The 13,405-nt window shown below is 43.9% G+C and overlaps 1 protein-coding gene across 5 annotated transcripts in view; it reads left to right on the top strand.

Moving 5' to 3' along the window:
* Window positions 1-1,359: 1,359 nt before the first annotated feature.
* Window positions 1,360-13,405, top strand: part of ARHGAP26 (Rho GTPase activating protein 26) — a 423,991-nt gene continuing 411,945 nt past the window's right edge. For 3 of the 5 annotated variants that reach the window (XM_060635856.3, XM_060635855.3, XM_060635857.3), the window contains exon 1: window positions 1,363-1,941. In XM_060635856.3, the coding sequence (XP_060491839.1) occupies window positions 1,788-1,941 (154 nt within the window). In that variant the 5' untranslated portion in view covers window positions 1,363-1,787. Of the gene's footprint in view, window positions 1,942-13,405 lie in introns of all 5 variants that reach the window. The other 2 variants (XM_060635852.3, XM_060635853.3) reach the window with 2 other exon arrangements.

The raw sequence follows: 13,405 nt of genomic DNA, 5'->3' as shown, positions 1-13,405 counted from the left end.
GTCTAAATTTGTAGATACAACAGCAAACAGATCACATTCATTCATTCATTTATACATTTAATGAACCAATCAATTGCATTCTCAACATTGATGCCTTCTCTGGCCCCTGAGTTGGTAACCTTTTCCCCATGTCCCCAAGCACCCAAGCCTTCTGTCTCACCATGCAGTGCTGCTACTGCTTTTTCTCCTGTCTCTCCCACCGACCAGCCAGCAGTTAAGTTGATTCTGTGTTATTCATCTTGGTATCTGTAGCGTCTATTTAGTGCCGGCACATAGCAGACCTATTTAAAAAGACAAACAAAAAAACCTTAACTGAAGGAGGGCTGCTAGTTCCGGGACATACAAAAATTTATTCAGGGACAGTCCTTATGCTCTCGGAGTTCACACTTAGCACTGTGGGACCCAGCCTGACAAGTGCAGTGAGTTGCCGGAATTGATTCCTGTGGTGGGACAGAGGGACAACAGGGCAGCGCACTGGGGGTGGGAGGTGGGGAGGTACACAGGAAAAGATCTATTCATTTATTCCACAAATATTGGAGCGTAGCACACGTAGCACACGGTAAGCTCTCAGTATGTTACTAGATGCTAGCCGCTGTTCTAGGTGTTGGGGATGCAGCAGTGCACAAGAAAACTGCAGTGGTCCGTGCCCTCGTGAAGCTCACAGTGTATCAAAGGACGACAGGCAGTACGTGATTATGTAAAATTTGCTTGTTGCCCAGCAGGAACACAACAGGCGGCTGAAATTCTCACAAGTACTTTAGATCCTTCGACTGGGTGCAGCCGTGGGCGGGTTTTAAGCAGGAGTGGCCATGAGGGGTACAGACTGTGGGGGGCGGAAGACTGCAGGCAAGAAGAGCTTGTCATTTTAAGATGCACATATTCTCTGATTGGAATAAGAAGCGTGTGTTTAGGGTTGACGTGGTGGTTCCGTGTGCTCGAAGTTCTCCCGGGGTAGGGAGGTGCGTTCTAAGTGAAAGCTCAATTGCTCAGCCGTGCAGGGCGGGCTGAATGGAACTGCAGCCCCAATTCCCAGTTTTTTCATGCTCCGCCCATTTAGGATCCTCGGTTCTCAGACCAGCAGACGCACCACCTCGGCTTCGGACCCTGGCCGCGGCAAGTCGCCACGATCAGGAGTGGCAAGGGCCCGTGCACCGCAGCAATCACCCCTTGGGCTCCGGGTCTGCAACACAGCCCCGGCGGGAGAAGGCGGAGCTTGTGTTGCGGACCTAGGCGGTGGCGTGGGCCCCGCCCCCCGCCCGAGGCCCCGCCTCCAGGCCCCGCTGATTGGGTCAAGGCCGCGGAATGGCCGGGTGTCCCCGGGAGGCAGGGGGGTCGGGCTGAGACGGGCACGTTGATTGGTCCGGCTGAGATTAGGTCATCGCTAGCAGGTTCGAGCGGCCCGGACGCCGGTGGGGCGGCCGAGGCTGCTGTGAGAGGGCGCTCGAGGCTGCTGGAGAGCGAACTGGCGAAGGAGGCGGGGAGGCGGCGGCCGCACTCGCTCGCCTGCTTCTCGTTTCCCGGCACCGCCGCGGGTCCGCCGCTGCGCTTCCTGCCCGCCCACCACTCCGTTGCGCGCCGCGGGAGCAGCCGCCCCTCCGCCGGGTCCCCGCGCAGGTCAGGAGTCTTGCGTGCCGGCGGACACCGCGCGGAGGGCGAGCCGGCGCCACACCTGTGGAGCCGGCGGGCGTCGGGGGTCCCGGCCGGGGTCCCGCCGCGCGCGTGCTTGGGGCTGCGGGCCTCCGGGGCGCCGGGGGAGGCGCGCCCCCCGGCTGGGCGACTCGGCCACTATGGGGCTCCCCGCGCTCGAATTCAGCGACTGCTGCCTCGACAGCCCGCACTTCAGAGAGACGCTCAAGTCACACGAAGCGGAGCTGGACAAGACCAACAAATTCATCAAGGAGCTCATCAAGGACGGGAAGTCACTCATCAGCGCGCTTAAGAGTGAGTGTCCCGAGTCCGGCGGGGACGGGGCCCTGAGGCGGGAGGGCCGTCGGGCGGCTCTCGGCCCTGGGCACCCGCGCGCCGGCTGCCGTTCCGCCCCGGGGGTCACTGAGGGACGGGTGTAGGTGTTTGCAGTGGGGCGAGACGGGGACGTAAGATGGGCGAGTCGATGAGGAAGGAGACCCGCCGCCCAGCCGTTGGCTTTCTGGGATGGCCGGGAGGTGACCGAGGGCGAGTGGTGCTCGCGGGGCACCGCGGCCGGGTGTGCGCGGCACACAGGTGTCCCGGGAGTGGGACGCCAGTGCCCGGCGCGCCGCACCCCGTCGGGAAACCCCATCGCGTCCACCACTGCGGCTCCCGTGGGGGAACTCTTGCTCACCCCTGGGTACCCAGCCAGGGAACTGGAACGTGCCCTGCCAAGGGGGCGCTGCCTCCCCTCAGGAGAAGGCGGCTGGTGATTGCTTCGCTGTCTCCGGGCCGCCCGTTTCTCCGAAAGGCACCGGCGGTGCCAGAGAAGGTCTGGGTGGAAGGGCTGCTTAGCTCACGGTTCTGGGGAGTGTTGGCAGCCAGTAATCCAGGGCCGTGTACGTGTGCAGGTTCGGATTCTTGTGTTTAGCAGAAGGTGACAGGGGTGGGAGTACAGCATCAGAGTGTTCCTTTACTCTAAACTGTGGGCGAGGGTTTAAAAATAGAACGAGCATATCCTGACTGTCTCCCTCTCCCGCTCCCTCGTTCTCCTTTCTACCTCTCCCATTATCCTTGAAAACTCCAGGATTTTGAAGGACATGTCCAACGTCCTCACTCAGAAAGGAGAGGTTTAAACTCGTCCTGAAAGATTCTGGAACCTTTCGTAAAACTATTTTTGCTTATTTCCTTTTGGTAGGGGAGCACTGAAATTTGCATTCTGTGTGTGATTGTCCCTTGACTTTTGCAGAGCCAGAGTTTCTCCTGGCCAAATGAGAGCGTTCTAGGGATGGGCTTCTTGGATTGGGCGGTCCTTTTTGGTGCCTTCACAGTTCTACCCATTTAAAAATAGTTGGGTTCATCTTTTAGTTTTGAGAATCGGGAATGACACGAAGGAAGATAGTGGAACTGAACTGTCTTTGGCTTTTCTTTTCCTGTCTGTGTGATGGGTATCTTAATAGGTGAGGTCTTTCAGCTAAGAAAGGTTGCATTGGCAGAGTGGGGTCCCACCTGTGAGAATTGTTCCCAGGCCTCTTTAAAGGAGACTTACAGAAGTCAAGAGCCTGAGATGTCATTTTGTGACCCTGATGCTTCTAAAGATGTAGAGGTAGGTAGTAATGGCTTTAATTGGGCATCTGCTTATTTCAGTAAATATACACAGTGCCTGCAGTGTGCTGGTTACTGCCCTGGACCCTGACTATGTAGCAGTGAATATTTTGCTGCCCTGTGGCTACGAGACTGATTCCTCGCCAGTGAATTGTCTGTTACTTATTTTACAAATGAGAAAACAAGCTTGGTGAATCTTTAGTCCAGCGCCACACAGCTGTTATCAGTGGGACCTAGTTTTGAACCCCTGCATGGTCTGAGCCAGAGTTGGAGTTCCTGCTAATACAGAGCTCTTAATCCTTCCCCATCCTACTCACCCAGAATGGATCTCCTAGACCAAGCCTGCGAGTATTTGGAATTGCATTTGTATGTCTGCCTTGAGTATGAGTAGGGTGCATTTGTGTGACTGGCAGTTTATTTGCCTGCTACTATTTCTTTGGCAGGGGTCAGAATTCTTTGGGTAGGAGGGAATAATGCAGTTATATAAGTTGTCTAATGGAATAGAGCAGACCTGTATCTTGGGAGAAAGACTAGCGAGGAACTAAATGTTCTAATCCCTGTATATCCAGCTGTACTTAACTATACTCTTCAACTGCTACTATTAGTTGAATAGGTCATGTGACCTCTTAAGTGGAAAGGGTGGAGTTGATCACTGTTTCCCAGATTTGAGGCATTCCATTATCATTAGGAGCTTATACAGTGTATATTACTGTCATAGTGTTTGTGTATTATTTTTCTTCTGTTCATCCTTCTTACTACTGAAAATGTAAAGCCGGTATTTTTAAAACTAATTACACAGAAAAAAATAGACAATTATATAAATAACACTAGTTTAGATGATTTATAGTCTCTTCCAACTATAAAATTTTATGGTTTTATTTTATAATTAGTATTCACAGAACTCTGGGTTTAGATTTCTTTTGTGTGTTAACCTGAGGCAATAAAACGGGCCTCTTGGGATTGCTAAAGTTCAGCTAGATCATTGTTGTTACTACTTAACATTTTATTTTTGAAGAAACTGAAGGTCAGAGAGGTCGGTCACCTGCTCAAGGTGACACAGCATTTGAATGTATTTGAACCCAAGTTGTCTGATTCCAAAGTTGCCTGTGCTTAACTTAACTAACCCCAAGCAGAACTGTTGTCTAGGTCTGTTGTCTTTTGAATCCCCTTGAGAATCTGATAAACAAATAACCCCCTTGAAGTTTTTCCCTGGAGTCCAAGCCTCTGATCTGGATACATAGAAGATAAGCAATAAAATAATTTGGGACCTACCTTGGTGACAGTCAGCTTTTTCTGTCCTGAAAAAGGACCTATTTTCACCTAAAGGACCTAGATCTCACCTATTTGTCTAGGTCTTTCCTGTGGGCGCTCCTGTGTTCAGGACTCTTTTCTTACCCTGATGAATCAGTGTCTCAGTTGGGAGGAATTTGTATGTTCAAGGCTTTCTTTCTTTCTGTAGAGTCCATAGTAGCTGGAAACGAAGTTGCAGAATTAAGTTTTAGGATTTCCTAGGTTCGAATCTTAACCCACTCACTTACTGGTTGACTTTGGGCAAGTCACTGAGCCTGAATGAGCTCCTCCTGTGCAGTAGCCACCTTGACCTTCTAGTGTTGTGAGATCAAATGATTCAGTGCTTATAAAGAAAGCACTCAGCTTAGAGCCCGGTGCATAGCACTGCTCACTTGTTGGTGGCTGTAATCATCTTCCAGCATTCGGGGTTGTCAAGACTCAGAGCAAACGTTGCTAAGAGCAGAGGGACATTTTTTGGTTTGGGTGCAGGGAGTTAAGCAATATGCCTTCTTAATGCCACTTGTTGATAACTTACACAGTTGTGTATGTGTTAACCACTGGTTACAGTGGGAAGAGTCCTGGCAATCCTCTTTGCATAATGTTGTGGTTATGCCAAAAAAGTTCCACAAGTTAAAAAAAAAAAAAAATAGTAGTAAGCCTCCCAACATACTTTCTGTTCCTAATAACATTCTGGTAACTTAAATTTTCAACCTTCCGGCTAGCTTAACATCTCCCCTCAGTGGCTGGGCTGGCTGCCTCTCTCTCTTGTCTTGCAGGAAAAGCTTGCAGAATGCATTGGACTTCATAGTGGGTGTCATGGACCCAGTGGCAAACCAAACGTGGTTTCATAGAAATGAGAGTGAATTCGGCTATTGGTTTTAAGTAGTGATGTGGGTTTTCAGGAACTGTGTCTTTCCATCTTGAGAGTTGGGTTGTGTGGACTTAGTGCTATAAATTTGGCTTCTGCTTAATGAGATAGAATGAATACCCTTGTTCTGATAATCTAAGATGGGAGGGGTGGGGCAAAAATTCAGATGTTAAGGTATCAACTTTTTAAAGGTATAATTTACCTTACTGTATAGTTCACCCACTTACAGAATCCAGTTCACTGGTTTTTACTACATTCACAGAATTGTGCAGTCATCCCCACAAAGAAATCTCATTCCCATTAACCATTGTTCCCCATTTTCTCCCAGCTCCCTGCTACCCCTGTCCCCAGCCCCTGTCAACCACTAAAGTATTTTCAGTCTTTATAGATTTGTCTATTCTGAACATCACATGTGCAATTTTAACAGTTTCCTCCTAGGTGGTAGTGACCAACTTTAGGAACAGAGTTTTTCATTGGACTTTCAGGTGGGGGAACTTGGAATCTATCTGCTACTCTTCTTCAGGGGCATTTAAGTAGAGGTCATATTCCAAAGATGGAACTGTTTCCCAGGGCTGGGAGGAACCCACGTGTGCGCCTTTGGGTTTCAAACTCATGAGTGGGGAATGGATTAGTTCTAGTTCCTGGTACTGTGATGGATACAGAGGAGACCAAAATAAAACTAGGAATCTAGCCCGTTCCTTCTGTGAACTTTCAGTCAAGTTGGGGCAGTATGTGTGATACTCCATAAAGCCTTACTCTGGGGTCTTAACCTGCTGGGTGACATTTCTTTCTTTCTTTCTTTCTTTCTTTCTTTCTTTCTTTCTTTCTTTCTTTCTAACAAAATGAAGTAAATGTATATTTCTGTAGTTGAGTCTGTAGTATTTATGAAAACTTTTGGGATGATGTGTTTTTGTTTCTTGAGCATTTACCAAGTGCCTGGCCCTATGCTGTGTCCACATTAGTCTCATTAGTCCTTACCACCATTCTGTGAGTGAATATTCTTATTTTTCTGTATTTTAGACTTGGGGTAACTTGTCTAAGGTTACATAGCTAGTAAGTTATACAACCAGGTTTTGAACCTGGCAATGGACTGCAGGTAGTGGACTCTCTTGAACATGACCCTTGAGTGTCTTCAGTAACCATATTAGTACTAAAGATGCAAATTCTTCATAGATCTAGACCCTAGAAAGGAGAAGCATATGGCAGGTGCTAGATTAAGTGAAAGTATTGTGTCTGTTGTTTTTTCAGACTCTGAAACCTGGGTAGCAATGAATAGCTAATATTTTGTATTGTGCTTTGAAGTTTTGCGTTTCCATCATAGGATTAAAGAACCATTATAGGCTAGAAGGGAAATGATGGGAGTCTGGCTGTCTCTTGCCTTTATAAAGTGCTAGAGTTTATCTTTGGTATCAATGAGTGGTTATCAGTGATTCTTTTTAAAAATAATTTTTTAAAAAATGTATACTTTTATAGTATTAATTTACTTTATTATTTTAAACATTGTTTTTAATGTTTATTTTTGAGAGAGAGAGAAACAGAGTGTGAGCAGGGGAGGGGCAGAGAGAGAGAGGGAGACATAGAACCAAAGCAGGCTCTAGGCTCTGAGCTGTCAGCACAGAGCCCGACGCGGGGCTCGAACTCAGGAACTGCGAGATCATGACCTGAGCCAACGTCAGACACCTAACTGACTGAGCCACCCAGGCGCCCCACATTAATTTATTTTTTAATGAAAAAAATTTAAATTGTGCTTTAATTGATATATAACTTTGTATTAGTTTCAGGTGTACAACAGGATTCTGTATTTGTGTATGTTGTGCAGGATCAGCACAATAAATCTAGTTAGCATCTGTCACCATACAGTTATAGAATTTTTTGTTTGTGATGAGAACTTTTAGATGTACTTTCTTAGCAACTTACAAACATAGTCTATGCTACTATGAACAGTAGTCAATGTGCTGTATATCACATGATTTATTTTATAATTGGAAGTGATTCTCTTTTAGCTGGATAATAAAGCATCAAACAGGAAGGCCAGAAACCTATTCCTGGGTCTGATTTGATAAGAAAAATGGTTTATTCTCAATGCTCATTTAAACAAGAGTGAAAAAAGTCAACATGAAGTGTTGCATGCTTTATTATTTTTTTCTTTTTGAATTCATTATTTTTTTTGAAGAGTTGGTGGTTTAAATCATGTCACACTTTTGTAGTTCTTTAGGATTTGTCATAGGCTTTTTGTAGTAGTGAGATGAGCCCTCTTGAATGGCTTTCCAAAGGATGTTCATTACCAGTCTGCTGTGTTCAGGAGGAATTATATTACTTACAAAATCCTAATAGGACAAATGGGTATGGACTTAAGTAGCAAAAACATTTTCCCAGTTCCTTTGCTTTGCTTTAGCACCTTGCAAATTAAAGGGAAGAAAGAGGCATTTGCAAATTATTTATAAATGGTGGTAATTTGTCATGCTGACATTTGGAATATTAGTCATACAAACATAAACAACAGTAAATTAAGTACAAACAAGATTTTGTAGTTTTTATGTAACATTAACTTAAAAGTTCCTTATGGGGCGCCTGGGTGGCTCAGTTGGTTAAGCACCTGACTTTTGATTTTGGCTCAGGTCATGATCTCATAGTCCTGAGACTGAGTTGGACTTTGCGCTGGGCATGGAACATGCTTGGAATTCTCTCTCTCCCTCTCCTCCACCTCTGCTTACATGTGCTCTCTCTCTCTCTCAAAAAAAAAAAAAAATTCTTCTACTTTAATCCGTTATCTTTATTGGATTGAATAAATTGCATTTAAACTGTAGTTCTCAACCTACTGGCAGAGGTCTGAGGTCTCTTCCCTTCACTTTATGATTAATAAGACAATATTTTTAGGGCAGTTTTAAGTTTACAGAACAGCTGAGTGGAAAGTATAGGGAGTTCTCATACCAGCCCTTCATACCTATTCCTCTCAATTTCCCCTGTCATTGACACCTTGCATTAGTGTGGTGATAGGGTTATTCACTAAAATCCATAGTTTACATCAGGGTTCATTCTTTGCATTGTACATTCTCTGGGTTTTGACAAATGTTAAATAACTTGTATTGCCCATTGCAGTATCATGCAGAATAGTTTCACTGCCCTAAAAATCCCCCGTGCTCCACTTATTCATTCCTGTGCCCCTGTTCTTGGCAGTGACTGTTCTCTTTTACTATTTCCCTAGTTTTGCCTTTTCCAGAGTGTTATATGCTGGCGGCTGGAATCATAGGGTGGTTAGCCTTTCAGATTGACTTCTTTCATTTAGCAATATGCATTTAAGATTCCTTCATGTCTTTTTGTGGCTTAATAGCTCATTTCTTTTTATCACTGGCAAATACTCCTTTGGATGTACCATATGAATGTATCCACTTATTTGTTGAAGGGCATCTTGGTTGCTTCCCAGTTTTGGCTGTTAGGAATAAAGCTGATACAAACATTTGTCTGAAGGTTCATGTGTGGACATAGGCCTTTAACTCGTTGGAGTAAATATCAAGGAGCACAACTGGCGGATCGAGTATTCCAGTTTTGTAAGAAACTGCCCAACTGTTTTCCAAAGTGTGGTGCCATTTTGCCTTCCTGTGAGTAAAGAATGAGCGTTCTTGTTGCTCTACATCCTCATCAGAATTTGGCGTTGTCAGGGGCACCTGGGGGGGCTCAGTTGGTTTAGCGTCCCACTTCACCTCAGGTCATGATCTCATGGTTCCTGGGTTCAAGCCCTGCATCAGGCTCCCTACTGACAAGGCAGAGTGTGCTTTGGATTTAGTCGTTATAACAGGCATGTAGTGGTGTCTCACTGTTTTTTAAATCTGTATTTCCTTAATGACATGATGTTGTGTATCTTTTCATATGTTTATTTTCCAGCTGTGTGTCTTCTTTGGTGAGGTGTCTCTTCTGATCTTTTGCTCATTTTTAAATTGGGTTGAGTTTCCTTATTGTTGAGTTTGTTGAGTATTGTTCCGTGTGTGTGTGTGTGTGTGTGTGTGTGTATGTGTGTGTGATAAAAGAAACATAACACAAAATTTACCACTTTAACCTTTTGTAGGTGTACAGTTCATTGGTATTAAGTACATTCTCAATGTTGTAGCTATCAGTGCTATCACTTTGCAGAATTTTTTTGTTTTCCCAAACTGAAACTTTGTAACCATTAAACACTAACTGCTCATTCTCCTCTTCCCCCAATACCTGGTAACGTCTGTTCTGCTTTTTTTTCATGAGGTTGACTACTCTGAGTACTTCATATTAGTGGAATAATACTGTAACTTGACCATTTGTGCCTGGTTTATTTCTCTTAGCTTAATATCTTCAGGGTTCATACATGTTGTAACATGTGTCCGAATTTCATTCCTTTTTATGGCTGAATATCTTATCTGTTGGGCTATGATTATCCACAACTATCATGAAGAAAGACTATTCTTTCTCCTTTAAAATCATAAAAAAAACTTTTTTTTCTCCTCTCCATTTTTCCCCCCACGGATTGATCACTAGAAGTTAGGAATTGACCTATCCGTTTACAAATGCCTCTCATGAACATTATATTTACGTTTATTTATTACTGAGAAACAGAGACAGAGCACGAGCAGGGGAGGGGCAGAGAGAAGGGGAGACTCAGAATCGGAAGCAGGCTCCAGTTACCGAGCTGTCAACACAGAGCGGGGGCTCGAACTCACAAACCACGAGATCATGACCTGAGCCGATGTCGAATGTTTAACTGACTGAGCCACCAGGTGCCCCTATGGTTATTCCTTTTAAAGTAGCCATTTGTTTCAAGGCAGCATGTTTTGGGGAGTTGTTTTAAGAGCTTTATTGAAGTATAAAATTCACCAGTTTTAAGTGTACAATTCATTTGTAGTTAGTTTGCAGAATTATGCAACCATCACCCCATTCCAGTTTTAGAACATTTCTTTCACCTCCAATTGGCACTCTTTAGTCTCACCTCAAGCCTCAGACAACTGCTAATCTACTTTTTTCTACCCCTTATAGATTTGTTGTCTATGAAAAAGCTGAATTTAATCATACATTGTATGGTCTTTTGTATCTGGCTTCTTTCAGTTAGTATAGTGTTTTTAGATTAATCTGTGTTGTGGCATGTATTGGTTTGTTCCTTTTTATTGTTGAAGAGTATTCCATGTGTGAATCGTATTTTCTTGATCCATTCACCATTTGATAGACATTTGGGTTCTCATTTTTGGCTCTTATGAAAAATGCTTGCAGTGAACATTTGTGTACATGTCTTTGTGTGGACATATGTTTTCATTTCTTATTTCATTTCTTATCTGAAAGCAGAACTGCTAAGTTGTATGGTAAACTTATATTTAATTTTTAAAAACCTGCCAAAGTGTTTTCCACAGCAGAAACATCCTTTTAAATTCCCATTGGCTTTGTACAAAGGTTTCAGCTTGTCTACATTATCACCAATACTTGTTATTGTCTGTCTTTCTGATTGCAGCCTTCCTAGTGGGTGTGAAGTGGTTAATCCTGGTAATTTTCATTTCCCTGATGACTAATGATGTTGAGCGTATTTCCATGTGCTTATTGACCAGTGGTGCATTTTCTTTGCTGAGATGTCTATGTAGATCTTTTTGTTGGGCACTGTCTTATGTCTTAGATTTTTCCCTTTATTTTGTCCCATAAAACTTTTGATGATTAAGTGGACAGTGCTCAGTATATTTTCTTCATTTAGCCTCATTTGGGGACTTTTTGCTTCCATTTGCTTTAACCTCAGATGCATTTGAGTGATCAGTTTCAGGATCCCAGGGCTTAGGATGGTGGTTCTTTGGAGGCTGAATTTCTGGTTTCTGCTTTTATAAGGCTAGTTGGCGTCCCTCTGGGCAGAGGCCTCAGGCTGGACTTCCTAATTCTGGTCAATATAAGCTAATGATCACAAACCCCATGAACTGATGAAATGAGAATGGGTCAGGGAGGAACAGGGATCGCCACTGAGCTGTTGGGGAAAGGGACTCATGAAGGTGATTTTGTTATCTCATCAAGGCCATTGCATTTAAAAAGATTTTTTTAATGTTTAGTTTTGAGAGAGAGAGAGTGCAAGCAGGGGAGGGAGGGGCAGAGAGAAAGGGAGGCACTGAATCTGAAGCAGGCTTCAGGCTGTCAGCACAGAGCCCGACATGGGGCTTGAACTCACAAACCGTGAGATCATGACCTGAGCTGAAGTCGGACGCTTAACCTACTGAGGCACCCAGGCACCCCAAGGACGCTGCATTTTAAAAAGCTACGCAAGGGAGAGACACCAATATGAAGCCAACAACGTGCTTTTTCTAGATTTAAATTTCTTTTTTCTTTTTCTTTTTTTTTAAACAATTTTTTAAAATGTTACTTTAGAGAGAGAGAGAGAGAGAGAGAGAGAGGATGTGCATGAACGGGGAAGAGGAGCAGAGGGAGAGAATCTCAATCAGGTTCTACTAGGCTCAGCTCAATGCGAGTCTCATCCCGTGACACTGGGATCATGACTTGAGTGAAAATCAAGAGGCAGATGCTCAACTGAGCCACTCAGGTGCCCCTCATTTTTTTTTTCTTTTTTTTAAGTAGTCTTCACACCCAGTATGGAGCCAATGTGGGGCTTAAACTCATGACCCTGAGATCAAGGCCTCAGCTGAGATTAAGAGTCAGAGACTTAACCGACTGAACCACCCAGGTGCCCCCAGATTTAAATTTATGACTGACCTTAGTTTTGATTTTTAAAATTATAACCCAGTGAATATCAAATGATACATTTTTTGCTGTCAAAGGAAGACTTTTATTCAACAAATATGGAGTCCTGCTCCGCTCTTAACATGTCCTTCAAGACCTAGAGTAATGGCTTTTAGGATGGCAGTAACAGGTGCACAAGTCACAAGGTGGGAAAGTGCATGGTGTGTTGAGGACCCGCAGGGAGGCCAGTGTGGTTGGAGAACAATGATGGCAAATGAACAGGGAGAGAGTCCAGGAGCCAGGCCTTGTCTTGAGTCCCAAAACGAATTTTGGATTTTATTCTGAGTGTAACTGGAACCCATGGGAGGTTGTGATGTGATCCTACTTGTGTTTTTGGGAGATCCTGGGGGCCACCGTGTGTAGAATAGATACAGTGGGGCAAGAATCGCGTAGAGCCCACAGGATTTGCTGTTTGATAGGATTTAGGTTCTTAAACAGTGAAGTCAAGAATGATTGAAATGTTCTGGCTTTAGCAGTTACGTGAATGATGGTGCTATTTTCTGAAGTAAAGATGACTTGGGGATGATGAAATTTGGGGTGGAAGTTAACCATGTGAATGAATGACCTAATCTTATAGTACAAAGGTGAAAAAAATTACACAAATAGTTCACGAATACATTGTCTTAATAGCATCAAAGAATATGGAAATGTAAAGAACCCACTTTCCTGACAACCGTCAACTGTTTGATACGCTTTTTTTTTCTTCTTTTTTGTATGTGTATTTTTTTCCCCATAAATGGGATTATACTATATAAATTATTCTGTGTTTTGCTTTTCTGGTTAATACTATGACTTAGACCTCTTCCATGTCAGTACCTGTACATAGTATATTCTTTTTAATGTCTGCAGAGAATTCTGCTATGTGGATACACCATGGCTTATTTACCTTGTCTTCTCTTGAAAGATAATTTGGATTGTCTAAGTTTTTCACTATTAGAGAAAGTGCTGCAGGGATCATATGCACACATACCTTTGTGGGTACGTTCTAACATTTCCATGGGATAAAGGATTTCCAGGATCCTTGAACATTCCTGGAAGTTTCCTCAATATGGAATTGTTGCCAACCTCCAAGTTTTATAAGCCCTTTGACATCTATTGTTTAGGTTCTTTGCATGTGTATAGTCAGTTTGTATTTGTCTCCTGCTCATTTGAGTGTGTTAGATTATGTTTCTGAAGCTTAACCTTTTGCTTAAATTGGAAGCATCCTTAAAAAAAACAGGCCTTTCTGTTAGGCACTGATATGAATTCTAAAAGAACCACAGCCTGTGAAAAAAAAATCTGGTGTGTGTG

This window comes from Panthera onca, chromosome A1 (genome assembly GCF_046562875.1).
Source record: "Panthera onca isolate mPanOnc1 chromosome A1, mPanOnc1 haplotype 2, whole genome shotgun sequence".
Lineage (NCBI taxonomy): Eukaryota > Metazoa > Chordata > Mammalia > Carnivora > Felidae > Panthera > Panthera onca.
The sequence above is the reverse complement of the archived record's forward strand: the minus strand, read 5'-3'. Positions and strand labels throughout refer to the sequence as shown.